We start from the raw sequence: 17,285 nt of genomic DNA, 5'->3' as shown, positions 1-17,285 counted from the left end.
TGACAGAGGCAGGAAGTCAAGAATGTCGGAGGAGTCCCAGATTTCATTGCAGTGAGAGATGGCCCCCTCCCTCTGCCCTTTTCCCTGCCATAATCATAGCACCAGGTGGACATGTACTTTGCTCCTTGGACTTAGTTGCCATGGAAGGCAGATTTTATCTAAGGCCAGAGAAAGTGCTCAAGGCTGCACATCTCAGACTCGCCAGCTGCAAGTCATAGTGAAGCCAGAGGACCTGCCCTTTGAGGTGGGCCTTGCTTTCTTCTAGTTGACACCTTTACTGCTCTGTGGACTCACCTAGCTGATTGTGATATAGTGTGTGATCTTTGCTGCTAACCCTTAAATCTCTGAAGCAAAGAGAGCTTTTTGTATGCTGAGATGACTGGTGGCTAGGGGAGGGAACTGCATCCCTAGATAACTTCAGGATGGGGGTGGTGGCCAGAAAGACCAAGCATGATTAAAGGGTTAGAACTTTCAGCCCCATGAGGAGGGCAGAGGGACTGGAGATAGCCAATGATTTATCGATCGTGCCTATGTAATGAAGCCCCTGAATGACAGAGTGTGGAAAGCACCCAGGTGGTGCTTTCAGAGAGGGTATGGAAGCCCTGTGCACCTCTACCCTCTTATCTTGCCCTATGTACTTCTTCCATTTGGCTATTTCTGAGTTGTATCCTCTATAATAAACTGATCATTGCAAGCAAAGCCCTTTTCTAAGTTGTTTGAAACCTTTTTCTAGCAAATTACTGAACCTGAAAGGGAGGGAATTGTGAGAACACCTGATTTTGTAGCCATGGTACATGAAAGAGTGGGTACTCTGGGCACCTAGTACTGGCAACTGGCACCTGAAGTGGGGGGCAACCTTTTGAGACTGAGCCCTTGACCTGTAGGATCCGAGGTTAACTCTGTTAGTGTCAGTATTGAGTTGAATTGTTGGAACACCCAAGTTGTGTCAGAGAGCTAGAGAACTAACTGGTTGTTGGAGTGGAAAAACCCCACACATTTAGTATTAGAAGTCTTGTAAGAAAAAATATTTCAGACTCATGTAGCCTGACTGCTCCATTTTGAGTCTAATCCTGGGTAGGGAAAGGAACAAGGGACTCATAACGGTGGTGATTCCATTCCATGTTTAGTGAGAAACCTTTCAGATTGTTACTGTTTAATAACCTGGGGAACATCTGTTCTCTCACCGCCAATCAAATTAGCTGACAAGGACTGATGTCAGTGTTTAATACCTCCAAGTATTTCTGCTTGCCCCTTGCAGAAGGAGGGAATAGTTGCAGGAAGCTCAAACGAGAGACATGAGAGTGGCAGGGAGGATTGGATTCGCTGAAGTGGCAGCCAGTACCTATTGGGGGAAGGGGCTGGAGTGGTGGGACATGGCCCCCTGGTTTCTGACATGGAAAGAAAATATGAAGCAATTTTAAATTGAGAATATACTCCCAGGCTCTGTCAACAGTACAGTATGCCATAGAACCAAGTAATTTCATCATTATTCACCAAACTTTCAATTGTGTCAGCTAACATTTGTGTTCTCACTCTAATGAACTTTTTTAAACTTTAAAATGATCTTTTTATTTTATTTTTTAATTGAATTTATTGGGGTGACAATGGTTCACAAAACCATACAGGTTTTAAGTGTGCAACCCAACAAAACATCATCTGCACACCACATCATGTGCCCATCACCCCAAGCAAAGTCTCTCCGTCCCCATTTCACCCCCTTTGCCCACCTCCACCTTCCCCCACTCCCTTTCCCTCTGGCTATCACTGTTGTCTGTGTCTATATGGTTTATATATATGTATATATTTTGCTTATATATATTTAAATATGTATATTATATATTTTTTTGCTTAATCCCTTTACCTTTTCATCCAGCCCCCAACCCCCCTTCCCTCTAACAGCTGTCAGTCTATTCCATGTATCCATGCCTCTGTTTCTGTTTTCTCCTTCAGTTTATCTTGTTCATCTAATGGACTATTGACTTAACATGCCTCCTGTCCTAAGGAGCTCTTAGCACATCAAAGGGTTGTTTTTTAAATCTAGCCTAATTACCAGAATTGCGTTGGGGGCTGCCTACCCAGGCCAAAGCCTTCCTCCCACTGTCTCTGTCATCATTTTAGAACGGTCACCATCCATGGCATAATCTGGTCATCTGAGGTCCTGAGAATGGAGGTGTTTGAACTTGTGGGCAGGAGAGCAAGCTGGAAGGCTGGTTAAACAGATGGCTGGGCCTCAGCCCCATTTTTCTGATTCAGTGAGTCAGGCATAGGGCCCAAGAATTTGCATTTCTCGCAAGGATGTTGCTAGTTCTCTTAGTTCCAGAGTGCACTTTGAGAACCAACAAGAAAAGGGGAACTCAGCTGTGAGGTGAGGGCAATGGAGGAACTAGATCAGAATCTGGAGCTCCTTTGATCCAGGGCAGGAGCCACCCTTCCTGTCTGTCGCTGGTACCTGGCTGAGCGCCTACCCACCCTGGATCTCAGGCAGGAAGTGCCCAGGGCCACAGCCTCTGGTTTTCTTACTGCAAGAAGAAAAGGGCCTTCTTCCCAGGCTTCTTTTCAAGTTCATAAGCAGAAGGCTCTCGTGCTCCCTCCGAAGGAAATGTAACACTCAAGTAGGAAGATATCTGATGCCCTTTACCCTCAGAAACTGGTCCTTAGCACAGCCTTTCCTTAGCCAGATATTTGGTATTTTTTGTATTTTCCAGCCTTCCCAAAGAAAGGGGCTGAGAATATTTTGCTGGGAGTCAGGGAACAGATGTAGGAAAGAGTGTGCGTGAAGAAGGAAGGAAGAGGGTTCCCTGGGGGCAGGGCCCATTAGGGCACATCAAGCACTTGACATGTTCAACCCCTACCTCTGCTAGACTCCTTCAGGTGGAGAGTCCAGGAGTTGTCTCCACTGCACTGGCCCCCACTGCCTCCCTACTCTATGCCCCTCAGCATGGCATGGTCTACTCGTCTAAAGGTCCTGCTGCCTTAAGCTGCTCAGCTCCTCAGGGTTTGCCCAAAGGCAGACCCACAGCCAGCCTTAGGGGAGGGTGCATACAAAGAGCAGGGGAGGGCAGAACTGGATGAGAATCCCTGCCTTGTCATTACTGTGCTGTGTGACATGCCCTCTGGAGCCTCAATATTTTGTCTATAAAACGGGGATAATGCCTTCTTCCTGGATTGATACAAGGATCTGATGAAATCATGTTTACCTGGAGCATAGGTGCTCAGTAAAACATGGCTACCATTGTTAGTAATATTAGTATTATTAGAGCAGGGGGCAGGGAGAGGCTACCCTTCAGGGACCCCAGGTAATGAACAGGAAGGGTCCCGGGAGAGGAGAGAAGTGATGGGAGTGCCTGGGAGGGTGCTGGGTGGGATCGTGTGGGTGGCACCAAGTGAACGCTGGGGCTAAGGTTAAGTGGGGTCAGGTGAAGAAAGAGAGATCCAGCTCCTTGACTCTGTCTTTTACCAAAATGTGAGTCCGTGTGTGTGCACACTCAGCGTGTGACTAAAGGATTAATGGTCCACAGTGACTGAAGGAAAAAAAACAACTACAAACATTTAGAGTAGTTATATGGACACAGTAACTCATAGATCTTTCTAAATATCTAAATATTTCAATATCTAACATCAGTCTAACTATCATTCTTTGGTTAGAGGACATAGGAGACCTTGCAGGCTTGGAGATGACCCCAGAACATCCTGTGGTGCCAGAAAATAGTCATTTTGCTGAGGTGCCAACAAATGAAGGGAGCATGTCCAAAAGACACGAGCCAAACGGAGAGGGCTCCCCTGGGGCCATCACGAAAGTGATGGTTGTGACCCACAGAGTAAAGTAGAACTCATGAGCCCACACTGACATCGATACGTAAATGAACAATTACTGAAGGAAGGACAGCTCTTCTTCACAAATTCTGGAATTTACAGAATTATTACAATTCTAGCAAAGAAATATAGAAGAAAAGTCCCCCTTTGGCAAATGCCACAGTAATAATTGTTTTACAGGAGGATCATCAGTGTATGCTAAAATTAGTAAGTAAAATATGATAAGAAACAGGATATTGACAGCTTCAAAGTATCTCCCATAAGGTAATGATTAATTACAAAGGGGAAGTGGTAACTTTACAGTGAAGAATCCTGGCAGCCACCTTAACCAAGTGATCAGTTAATGTCACCAGTAACATTAGCTGGACCAAGTCAGCATCATGTGCCTCTTGATATAAAACACTGAGACGGACACGTCATATCTGTACTATTCTTGTCAAAAAAACGCACAATCTGAATTTAGTCCTGTGAAAACATGAGACACCTAAAATAAGGGACACTCTACAGAATAACCTAGCCAGTACTTCTTCAAAAATGTCAAAAACATGAAAGACGAAGATGGAGATAGTGTTCCATGTTAAAGGAGACTAAAGAGACATAATGCCGAATGGAGCCTGTAATTCTGGGTTGCATCCTGAACCACCAAAGGGAGGTTAGCAGGACAGCTGGTGGAGAATAGTATTGTACCATATTAATTTTCAAATGTTTACCATTGTGCTGTGATTATGTAACCTGGCTCAACTAAGGGAAGATTCTTAGAGAGGGCCTCCTTTCCCTCCAACGGCCCTCCTGTTTAATTCTATGCTCAGCCTTGACTGTATTGGAAGGTAATTATCCTCTTTCTTCCTTCCTGTGGAAGTTTCAGAAATCAGGATTTTACCGTATTTTGTCATGTATAATGCGCACTCTTTTGCCCAATTTTTTTAGGAAAAAATAAGCATGGGCAATACTAAAATGTGGGCATGCATTATATGGTAGTATCTAGGAGACAATTCTTCTTCTTCCTTTTTTAAGATTTTATCTGTTTAGTCCTGGCTGGTGTAGCTCAGTGGATTGAATGCCGACCTGTGAACCAAAGGGTCGCCGGTTTGATTCCCAGTCAGGGCACATGCCTGGGTTGTGGGCCAGGCGCCCAGTAGGGGGCACTCTAGAGGCAACCACACATGGATGTTTCTTTCCTTCTCTTTCTCCCTTCCTTCAGACACTGTTTTTAAAAATATTTAAAATATTTTAAAAAAGGATTGCACTTATTTAGTTTTAGAGAGAGGGGAGGGAGGGAGAGAAACATCTATAGGTTGCCTCTCCCACACCCTAAACCGGAGACCTGGCCTACAACTCAAGTATGTGCCCTGACTTGGAATTGAACCAGCAACCTTTCAGTTTGCAGGTGCTCTATCCACTGAGCCATACCAGCCAGGGCTCTAGGTGACAATTCTTTTCAAGTCCTTGATTAATGTTTTTGATGGAAGGCAAGTACCATGTTCAACTGTCCTCACAACTTTTGCATGCACCAAGCAACTAGAGCCGGGGCACTTGGGACTGTGTGCCCTGAGCCAGCCCAGCTCCCTGCCAGTTGGTGACAGCTATTCCTTTCTTCAGGAGGAAAGAGGAGCTGAAGTGAGGTTACAAAGTCAGCAGTAGGACTTTGCAAGCTGTTCACAGGGTCTATGAAGCTCCCGGAGCCCAAGGATGGAGCTGGATTGTGGACAGAGCCATTGGAAACTTTAGAGCCTTAAATGACTCCAAATGTAAACAGCCTACTCTTAATGAGACCCATTCCCATCAATATATAACCAGGCCATTTTTTTAAAATCCTCACCCAAGGACATTTTTTCATTGCGTTTAGACAGACAGGGTAAGAGAAAAATATTATGTGAGAAAGGAGCATCGATTGGTTGTCTCTCCTACTCATCCGAATAAGGGATCATATGCATCTGGACCAGCAATCAAACCTACAACTATGTGCCCCGACCGGAAATCAAACTTAAAACCTTTCAGTTATGGGACAACACTCCAACCAACTGAGCCACTTTGGCCAGGTCCTGACCATTTTAAAAAATGTTACAAAGACTTTTCATATTTTTTTTCATAGCACCCTAACCAATTTTTTTATGCCAGCAGAGGCGAGCATTCACCCCACTTCACTGATGACAAAGCTAGCCTCAGCTAGGGGAAGTGGTTTGCCCTGGTGGCTCCGCCAGACAAAGGCAGAGCAGAGACCTAAATCCAGGCCTCTTGACCAATGTCATTGTTCTCACTGTGCAGCACTGCCCTTCTCCAGGGAGCTGTGTTCTCTCCTCCTGTCATTGTCCTGTGGGCAGACGTCACAGTCCTCAGAAGGTTAGCTCATCTGGGACTGAGGGCCATTCAATCCCAGTGCATGTAGTCTTACTGACCTACTTATGGCTAAGGAACCAGGCAGCCTCTTTCCCAGAAATCAGACTCAACTTCTCAGGCCAAGTGGTAGATTTCCACCCCCATTATGGTCCTAGAATTGATGCTGAAGAGGAAAACAAAGAGTCATAGAAATTTAAAATTAGTCGTAGAATCACTTCTGGAGATAAAGGATATTCTTCATGGCGTGGTTTCACTCCTCCTGTAGGAGGGGCACTTTAGAGACCAGTGAAACAGTAGACAAGCCAGGCCGGCAGGGGTGAAGTGGGGACATGTGACCAAGTCCAGCGCTGGCTCTTGTTCTGCATGCTGGTGCTTCCACTCTGGCCACTGATTCCTTCCTTTGCCTCTGTTTTCCCATCTGTAAAATGCAAAGCATATTAGTTGGCAGAATTAAGGAGCAAATGACTGTTTAAAATAAGGAAATATTGAGTTTCTAACATTAGACTTATATAAGGGGGAACCCCCCAAAACCGGACTTATCTTCTGGAGAGCGAGTCTTTTGTAGGACAGGCTTCCCCTACTAGATGAGTGTTCTAGGAACCCATCTGTATCACTGTACCAGCTGGCATTGTTGTGAGAGGCTGTGTTAGGCTTCAGTAAAATTTTTTTTTTAAGACTCTTTCAATTCATTTGCCTGTTTCATGATGGATGATTTATAGGCACACCTGCCCACACTGTGCTGAGTGTTCAGCAGCTTTTGACCAAAAAACGTCATGACCCCCATGCCCCACCCTGCCTATTTTTCCTATCTCACTCCAAGCAACTTTGTTTTGTTTTCCCTGATGAAAAAAAGTCCTTAAAAGTAAACATTTTGTTGATGTGGAAGAAGTGAAACAAAAAAAACCAGCAGAAACTCTAAAAGGCATCAAAATCAACGAGTTCAAAACCTGTTTTGAGCAGTGGAAAAACATCTCAACAGGTATATTGCATCAAATGGAGAGTACTTTGAAGGTGACTAAAGTTTGAACATGTGAGAATAATACACAATTTTTGATAAATAAAGTCCACATTCATTTTTGGTTTTGCCCCAGCTTGTATTTTTACTGTAATTGAGAGTGGCTTTTATATGTACAAAATACTTCTTGGAATCATTCTTATTTTCAGTTAATATTCACTTTATTCAAATTCAAAACTTTAGGTTTTCAAAATTTTAGCTTTTAGATTTAACTTAAAACTGCTTTAGTCTACTTATAACTTTATTTTATAAAAATAGTAAAATCAAACAGTGTTAAGGGAAACTGGTCCCATTCAGAAATTTAGTTACTTATACTGTCTTAGCAATTTTAAAACACATTTATGAAGTTAATACTTTGTTTTAGAATACTTCAGTTTGCTCACAAGCCTTCCCACATTCTTAACCAACTACATAGGGTGAATCTTAAGTGTCTCTGTACTGCTTACAATCTTAATAGAATTGTGTTGCACCTTTCAGCTTAAATCACAAGTCTACACCAATTACATTTTTTAAAACTGGAATTGCAAGGTCAATCCATTGGATACTCAAATTTGTCACATTCTCTTAAAGTTGCAAGTTCTTAAAATACCAAATAGATATATAGGTTACCTAAAGTTAACCTCAAAATACCAAAAGTCTGAGTTGAATTTGCTTCACATTCTTCAGTTTATATAAACTTTTCCAGGCTTAAAAATTTTCATAAAGAAACAATTATATCGTTACCACAAGCTTGGAGTCCTGTCCCATGGCACTGAGGTTACTTACAGGCCTGAAAGACCCAGATTTGGGTGGAAAAAACACACACAACATAATAATGGTTTCCAGGCCTCCTAAACTGTAGGTTATATTATTTTTGCAATAAAATGCTTAAAATCAAAATGAAAGCTAAAATATAGATCTACCAATGGGGAGTTTCAAGATGGGATTTGATACAAGCTTTTAAGGTATCACAAAGCCTGTGTTGCTTATTTAGAGTCGGCTTCAAGAATCAGGCAGGGAATTAATTTGTAAGTGGCGTCGTGTTTTGGAGGCATCAGTGTTCATGTCCAGGGCTTTGACCCGGCCACTGTGCCGTTTCCTCAGGCCCAGGGCTGCACAAATGGAGGGACAGCTAATGACTGGAGAGAGGGACAGGCCTGTGGGCAATTAAAAAGCAAGAGTCAAAATCAGTCCCACGGAGTAAGGGTGCTTCACTAGCGCCTCAGAGGTAATCAGAACTCTGGGTTCTCAAGGGCAGATATCAAGCTGAAAAGAACTTAGGCTAAAGGGCGATTTTCTGGAAGAAGACTGAGATTATGCAGGATAAAAGACAGAACAGCCAAACGACAGAATAAGACAACAGTCTGCTGTAGGAACAACGGGCACCACCGTCTGGGAGGTCCTAAGGAACAAGGCAGCTCCCTCCAGAACGGTGATTTCCGAGCTGGGGGAGAGTGGTTCCCAAAAGAAGGGGGATGGGCTGGACACATGGGTCAAACTTGGTTCAGAAGGGCAGCTTGTTCCCTGGGCTTCATTAAGGCAGAACTAGTGCATTTCACCAGAAGCAGCAAGAATCCGGAGACCTCCATCTCGTGCTGACTCCTATCACCAACAAACTTGCTGGCCTTGGGCAAGCAAGACCCTTCCCTTCTCTGGGCCTCAGTAACCTCCAAAGTGACTGAGGGTCCTTGAGGCGGATGCCCCAGTCTGACACTGCAGTTCTCTGAATAAAAGACAGAAAGGCAGATTGGGAAGCAAAGGAGAGGGAATAAGGTTAATGGGCAGACTGACAAGAGGCATTTCTTACATAGCAAACACCCTAAAGAAAATAGAGCTTTCAACAGAAAAACACTGCCTCCAGGGAAATTGCTTAGCCAGACAGGAAATAAGGAAGAGGGAGAGAGGCTGGTAGCCCGGGTTGCACTGAAGTGTCCAGGCACCCCACGTCACAGGGACAGAGCCAGGCCATTCTTGCAGGCAGACCCATTGAAGTGCCTCAGCCAGGCCCCCCGCCCCTTATTTTATTTCTCCCTGAATCCAACCTCAGGCACCTTGATAGTGCCCAAAAGCAGAGTGACTATACATTATCCTGTTTATGGATGTTTCCTCTCAAGACATGAGCTCTGAACCTGTCTGTTCATAGCAGGTCAATGAACATTTGTTGGGTGGATGAAGGATAGATGTTTGGAAGATTGTGCTCCTCAGAGCTTAGAGCTGTGACATTCATGTCTGTATCTTCAGCTCCAAGAGCCTGGCTCACTGTAGATGCCTAATACTTATTAAATGAATGAGTCAGTCAATCACAAAACTACCTTTGCTGAGTATGGATTAATCTGTGTGGCGTGGACTCCAAATACGTTTGGCCCCTCTTTGTGCTACTGATTTTGCCAATGCACAGAAAATATTCAGTAAACATTTGTTAAATTGCAATGAAATAAACAATACCTCCTAAGAGCTGCATTAAATTTAAAAATTGATCCTGGGAGCCACTGCTTTTCAGTTACCAAATCCTGTGTCAGTCAGGGACCCAAATCTACTTAAACAAGAAAGGGCTTCTTTCTGGAGTGAGAGGTCCAGAGGTAAGCCGTGCAGGCCTGGTGCAATGAATCTGTAGCGCTCTGTTCCACTGACTGCAGGGAGTGGCCTTCTTGCCCACAGTCTGACCACTGCTGCCTCTCCAGGCCTCCTGTCCACATCATTCAAGGTTGAACTGGGACAGAGGAGTAACACTAGGTCATCTTTCCCTCTTACCAGGAAAGTAAACTTTTTCTCTGAAAGACCTCAGATATTTCTACTTCCATCTCATGAGACAGAATTGTAACTTTGGTGCTAGGAAACAAAAAAAAAATGCATTTCCCAGAATAGGACCAGGTGGGAAAAGAAGGGGTAAGCTGAGTCATGTGCCCCACTGCTCCTGTACAAACAGGAGGAGGTTTAAAGATCTTTCAGTCCTATTATTTCTGGTACATTTAAGGTTCTTCATATTCCAGTCCTTAAAAGTAAATGTTTTAGACAAGCACCAGTTTTGGAATAAGGATTTTAAAACATTTTACTAAAATGAACTGTTTCAGATTCCCAAGGTGAATTTGAAGTTCACAATTGACATGCTGTCTTGTATGTAAGTCTGATGTCATGGCTTTGCTATCTGACTGAGGATGCTTAGTGGTCCATCTCTGGCTGGCTGGACTGAGAACTGAAAACTGATGAGGGCTTAGAGCCAAAAGTTTGGTCCATCTCTGGCTGGATAGGATGAGTCTACTTGCCTTTCAAGGAGAACTGTGTGAGCTGGTCAAACACTTGAAGTTTTGGTATGGATGAGAGTGGCTTCAGCTACAGGTTCACACTTTGGAATTTTTTGTTTTAATATGTATCTAAGAGCCAGAATAGGGGAAAAAGGAAACTTTTCTCTAAGCTCTGAATATGTTTATCAGGCCAATTGTACCTTTCACTGTTTACTAGCATTCCCATTTTAGATGTTTTAGAACCATATCTGGGCCCATGTTTTCAACATGATATATATTTTTACTCAATCATAATGCCTAGCAGAATGGTAAGCATTTAACAAATAATTCTTTAGTGGCTAAGTGGTATAAAGATATATATATATATATATATATATATATATATATATATATATATATATATATAATGTCCCTGACTCATTTTAAGCCTGACTCAGTCAACAAATTACATGATTTGGCTTAAATTATTACTCTGTAGATAATCAGAGAGATTGTATCTTTTAACATTGGACAAAGCAACTTATATGACTATTTCCTCATCCCAATATTTCCAAATTGCCTTGTTTGAAAAAGTTTAACATCCTAATCCCTGGAAAGATGAAATATGTCAACACAAGTAAGTTCACTAAGGGCCATCAAATAGCACAATGGATCTGATGGCACCACCAAGTTGGAAATGTTATTTCAGTCTTTCTTTTTTGCATGGGTTCAATTTATTTACTTTTAAATTATATTTTATTAATTATGCTATTACAGTTGTCCTGATTTTTCCCCCTTTATCCCCTCTACCCAGCAACCCCCTCTCCCTCAGGCAATCCCCCCACCACTGTTCATGTCCATCGGTCATACATGTAAGTTCTTTGGCTACTCCATTTCCTACACTGTACTTTACATCCCCACAGCTATTCGGTAACCACCTCTTTGTGCTTCTTAATCCCCTCACCTCTTCACCCATTTCCCCACCCTTTCCCATATGGCAACCATCAAAACACTCTCCAGGCCCTAGCTGGTGTAGCTCAGTGGATAGAGTGTGGGCTGCAAACCAAAGGGTTGCCAGTTTGATTCCCAGTCAGGGCACATGCCTGGGTTGTGGGCCAGGTCCCCAGTGCAGGCCACATGAGAGGCAACCACACACTGATGTTTCTCTCCCTCTGTTTCTCCCTCCCTTCCCCTCTCTCTAAATAAATAAATAAATAAAATCTAAACAACAACAACACCCTCCGTATCCATGATTGTCTCTGTTCTTCCTGTTTGCTTTGTCTTTTACATTCAGTTGTTGATAGATTTGCATTTTTTTGCCATTTTAATGTTCATACTTTTTATCTTCTTTTTTTAAAATAAGTCCCTTTAATATTTCATGTTATAATGGTTTGGTGATGATGAACTCCTTTAGTTGTTTCCCATCTGGGAAGCTCTTTATGTGCCCTTTGATTTTAAATGATATCTTTGCTGAGTAGAACAATCTTGGCTGCAGGTCCCACTTTTCATGACTTTGAATATTTCTTCCCAATCCTTTCTGCCTGCAAAGTTTCTTTTGAGACATCAGCTGACAAGTTTTATGGGAACTCCACTATATGTAACTAATTTCTTTTCTCTTGCTGCTTTTAAGATTCTCTCTTTATCTTTAGGCTTTGACATTTTAATTATGATGTGTCTTGGAAGGGACACATCATGTGCCTTTGCATCTGTCTTGTTTGGGACTCTGTGCTTCCTGCACCTGCATGTCTATTTCCTTCACCAAATTAGGCAAATTTTCTGCCATTATTTTTTCAAACAGATTTCCAATTTCTTGCTCTTTCTCTTCTCCTTCTGGTCCCCTGTGAGGTGAATGTTGGACCTCTCAAAGTTGTCCCTGAGGCTGTTTATGCTATCATTTTTCTGAATTTTGTTTTTCTTCTTGTTGTTCTGCATGATTGTTTTTTTGCTTCCTTATGTACCAAATCATTTATTTGGTTCCTGGCATCATCCATTCTACTATTGTTTCCCTGTAAATTGTTCTTTATTTCCATTAGTGTATCCTTTGTTTCTGACAGGACCTTTTTTATGCTTTTGAGGTCCTCACTAAGTTCCTTGAACATCATTATCAAGTGTTTTGAATTTTGCCTGTGATAGATTGCTTATCTCCATTTCATTTAGCTCCACGTCATGTAGCTTCAAGGGGGTGAGTCCATATGTGGGTTCTTTAAGAGAAACTGCTTAGGGCTCCAGCAGTTTCTTCCACCGACCCAGTCCCTGCTGGATTTTGCAGTCAGTTGTGGGGACTTATCTTCCTAGCACTGGAACCCTGGGGTAGGGGGCCTGATGTGGGATTGGGAATCCTCATTCCCAAGATATCCCTGCTGAATTTTTATCCACTACACGTGGGTGAAGGACCAGCCAGCCTGTTCTGCATCTGTGCCCCTCCAACCAGTCTGGATAGATGTGGTTTCTTTAATTCTATAGTTGTCAGACTTCCATTCAGCTCGATTTCTGATGGTTCTGAGTGATGGTTGTTCTATCACTCAGTTTTGAGTGTTCTATCACTTAGTTTTGACTTTGATGTGGTTGTACAAAGGCAAGCCATGTCTGCCCATGCCACCATCTTGACTGGAGGTCTTATTTCTTTTTCTTTTTTTTTTTTTTTTTAAGATTTTATTTATTTTATTTTTAGGGAGGGAACGGAGGGGGAGAGAGAGAGAGAGAGAGACATCAATGTGCGGTTGCTGGGGGTTATGGCCTGCAACCCAGGCATGTACCCTGGCTGGGAATCAAACCTGGGACACTTTGGTTCCCAGCCCGCGCTCAATCCACTGAGCAACGCCAGCCAGGGCTTGGAGGTCTTATTTCAATCTTTTGAAACAACTTCTAGGTCTGCTTGAAAGTTTTGTCCTTAGTTGGAGGGCCTAGCTGTTCAGAATGAGGGAATGTGTGGGTGATCAGTGGAAAACCTTAAATGACATGTGAGGAGGAACATTTGCTTTTGTCAGAAAATATGCTTGTCTAATCGCCTGAAGGAAAAAGTGTTGCCATTTTCTTGCATAGTCATTGTTATAAAAATAATATAAGTGGTGAGATGTAGCAAAATGTGGAAATTTAAACCATCTTTATTGCTGAGGTGAATGCATTCATGAATTTTATAAGCAACTGTCCATTACGAATTGTCTAGAGAATCTAAGTCTTTATTAAAGTGGGAATTATTCATTTTTATTTCCTCAAGGAAAAGGATGAACTGTTTGTTTAGAAGCTCTGAAGCAATAGCCTCTCTATACCATGTCCTGCTGTTCAGAGTGTATTATAAGACAAGGAATATATAAGAAGACAGAGAGAGATACAAGGAGAAATTCAGGTGAAAGAGCATAATAATCACAGGTAACCTATGTGCCTCAGGCCCTTTCCATTTCCTTGTCCCAAGTCCAATCCCTCCAATACTCACCTCCCCAGTTCTGAACTTGACCTGAGAAATGACTAAGATATTCCTATGGGGAAGTCTCCTTGAGAAGGCACCTGAAATATGTTAATTTGTGGGGCAATGATAGCTGTTCGTACTACTAAGGCTACAGAGAAGACAGAAATATGAAGAACCTGAGAGAAAAACCTATTTGCAGGTAGAAAGCTCATCTCAGCAAGAACATTAATAGGTGCACAGCCCTAAAAAAGAAAGAAACCTTATGTTGTGCAACAGCATGGATGGACCTGGAGAGCATTATGCTAAGTGAAATAAGCCAGTCAGAGAAAGACAAATATTATATGATTTCACTTATATGTGGAATTTGATAAAATAAAATAACAAACCAAATACAACAGTATGGCGATTACCAAAGGGAAGAGTGTTGAGGGGGGGATAGAAGAGAGTAAAGGGGGGATAGATGATGATGGAAGGAGACTTGACTTGGAGTGGTGGGCACAAAATACGATATACAGATGATGTATTATAGAATTGTACACCTGAAACCTATTTAATTTTATTACCAATGTTACCCCAATAAATTCAATAAGTAAAAATTTTTTAATTAAAAAAAAGAACATGTGGACAGAGAAATAAGCACAGTAAGTCAGAGACCATGAGTAAATGGGAAGATGATGACTCACTGGACCAAAGGCAATATGAGGTGACTGGGAAGTGAGAAAAATTCTCCTCCTCCTTCCCAGTCTCCTTAAGACTTCCTACAGTGCTCAAGGTTTGACTTTCAGTAAATATGTCTTCACCAATACAGATCTTCCCTTTTGTTTACTCTGATAACAACCAGACTTATTAGATTCTTGCAGAAACCTAACTCTTTTCAAACTTTTGGGTGCTTCATAAACATCTCCTTGGGAGGGGCATGAGGAAATGCAGTTGGAAGAATAGCACAGAGAGGACTGGACACCTGGATGCACTGATTCCTATGCACTCAGGGAGTCAGACGGCAGGATTTGGGAGGCTGGAGCTTAGATGTATAGTGATGCTAGCAAAACAGTAGACATTAAGCACCATAGCTTCCCTTGAGATTCTAAAGTCATGCAGGAGCTCTGAATTTCAATTAAAAAAAAAAGTCAGTTCAGGGGATCTTCAGCCATCTCTCTTTTAAAAAAAATTAGGAATTATACTTTTTATTTAATAGATTATTTTTAGAGCAGTTTTAGGTTTACAGAAATGTTAACCAGAATGTAGAGTTCCCATATACTTTCTCCTCCTCTTGCATATTTCCCTACTATTTTTTTAAAATTTTAATCCTTACCCAAAGATATGTTGTATTGGTTTTAGAGAGGGATAAAGAGAGAGAGAGAGGAACAATGTGTGTGAGAGAAACTTCTATCAGTTGCCTCTTATATGTGCCCTGACCAGGTATTAAATCTGCAACCTTTTGGTGTAGAGGAAAATGCTTCAACCAACTGAGCCACCTGGCCAGGGCATATATTTCCCTATCATTAACATCTTGCATTGGTGTGGCACATTTATTACATAAATGGACCACAAGGATGTATATTACTAACTGAAGTCCATAGTTTACATTAGAGCTCACTCTTTGTGTTTTACATCCTAGGGTTTGAACAAATATATGGCATATATCCATTAGTACAATGAAATACAGTGTATTTTCACTTCTCTAAAAATCCCCAATGTTCCACCTACTTATCCTTCTCTTCCTCCTCTCCCCAAGCCACTTTTTTAAAGTATATTTTATTGATTATGCTATTACAGTTGTCCCATTTTTGTCTCTCCTTTATCCCCCTCCACCCTATGCACCCCTCCTACCAGCATTCCCCGCACCCTCCCCTTAGTTCATGTCCATGGGTTGTACATTTAAGTTCTTTCGCTTCTCCATTTTTCATACTATTCTTAACCTCCCCCTGTCTATTTTGTACCTACCATTTATGCTTCTTATTCCCTGTACATTCTCCCCACTTTTTCCCTGATCCATGTGATCTTCATTTCTGGGATTCTGTTCCTGTTCTCATTGTTTAGTTTAGTTTGTTTTTGTTTTTTTAGGTTCAGTTGTTGATAGTTATGAGTTTGTTGTCATTTTACTGTTCATGGATTTGATCTTCTTCTTTTTGTCAGCCAAAGCTCCTTTAACATTTCATATAATAAGGGCTTGGGAATGATGAACTCCTTTAACTTGACCTTATCTGGGAAGCATTTTATCTGCCCTTCTATTCTAAATGATAGCTTTGTTGGATAGAGTAATATTTGATGTAGGTCCTTGCCTTTCATGACTTTGAATACCTCTTTCCAGTCCCTTCTTGCCTGAAAGTTTTCTTTTGAGGAATCAGCTGATAGTCTTACGAGAACTCCTTTTTTAGGTAACTCTCTCCCTTTTTCTTGTTACTTTTAAGATTGTCTCCTTATCTTTAACCTTAGGTAATGTAATTAGAATGTGCCTTGGTGTGTTCCTCCTTGGGTCCACTTTCTTTGGGACTTTGAGCTTCCAGGAAATCCATTTCCTTCACCAGATTGGGGATATTTTCTTTATTTGTTCAAATAAGTTTTCAATTTCTTGCTCCTCCTCTTTTCCTTCTGGCACCCCTATGATTTGGATGTCAAAACATTTAAAGTTGTCCCTGAGGTTCCTACGTCTCTCCTCATGTTTTTGAATTCTTGTTTCTTCATTCTGTTCTGGGTGAATGTTTATTTCCTCCTTTTGTTCCAAATTTTTTTATTTGAGTCCTGGTTTCCTTCCTTTCATTGTTGGTTCCCTGTATATTTTTCTTTATTACACTTTGCATAGCCTTCACTTCCTCCTCTATTTTGCGACCATACTCAACCATTTCTGTGAGCATCCAGTTTTTGAACTCTGTATCTTCTAGGTTGGCTATCTCCTTGTTACTTACTTCTTCTTCTGGAGTTTTGATATATTCTTTCATTTGGACCATATTTCTTTTTTTCTGGCACAGCTGTTACCTTGTAAGGGGCAGAGCCTTAGGTATTCACCAGAGCGGAGCAACCCACACCACTGTGTTGTGGCGCTGTCTGTGGGGGAGGGGTCTGAGAGGGAATAATGACAATTGCTCGACTCTCCTCTAGCTATCTCTAATTCCTATAAACATAGATCACTTTTTAAGAGAAAATATTATCAAGACATTAGAAAATCACTTAACAAGCTTGGCAACTTTTGGAAACTTATTTAAGAAACTACTTTCATTATATGTTGTGTGGAAAAATAAGACAAGCCACCCTAACTCTGGAACATTTCTGGTTGCCTACCTAAAATCCATTCACTCTTTTTCGCAGGAAAATAAATTCCAAGTTTTAGCAAGACACAAAACTATCTGAAAAAAGGCTACAAACCCAGCTAACTGCGCATTTGACAAAGTTCTATACAATGCAATATAAGTAGAAATACTATATTGCAGAATTAAATAATAGCTGAAATATGCCTCATTAACACTTCTTCCACCCTTCTTTCTCCTTCTTGTAGGTGGAAGGCAGGTGGTAGATA

General features: G+C 41.7%; 1 protein-coding gene across 1 annotated transcript in view; it reads right to left on the bottom strand.

Annotated features, from left to right (window-relative positions):
* Positions 1-6,338: 6,338 nt before the first annotated feature.
* RBM17 (RNA binding motif protein 17) overlaps positions 6,339-17,285 on the bottom strand; it is a 63,958-nt gene continuing 53,011 nt past the window's right edge. The window contains exon 12 of the mRNA XM_036024362.1: positions 6,339-6,568. Within this exon, the coding sequence (XP_035880255.1) occupies positions 6,426-6,568 (143 nt within the window). The 3' untranslated portion in view covers positions 6,339-6,425. The remainder of the gene's footprint in view (positions 6,569-17,285) is intronic.

This window comes from Phyllostomus discolor, chromosome 1, assembly GCF_004126475.2.
Source record: "Phyllostomus discolor isolate MPI-MPIP mPhyDis1 chromosome 1, mPhyDis1.pri.v3, whole genome shotgun sequence".
Classification (NCBI taxonomy): domain Eukaryota; kingdom Metazoa; phylum Chordata; class Mammalia; order Chiroptera; family Phyllostomidae; genus Phyllostomus; species Phyllostomus discolor.
This window is presented reverse-complemented; position numbering and strand designations above follow the sequence as displayed.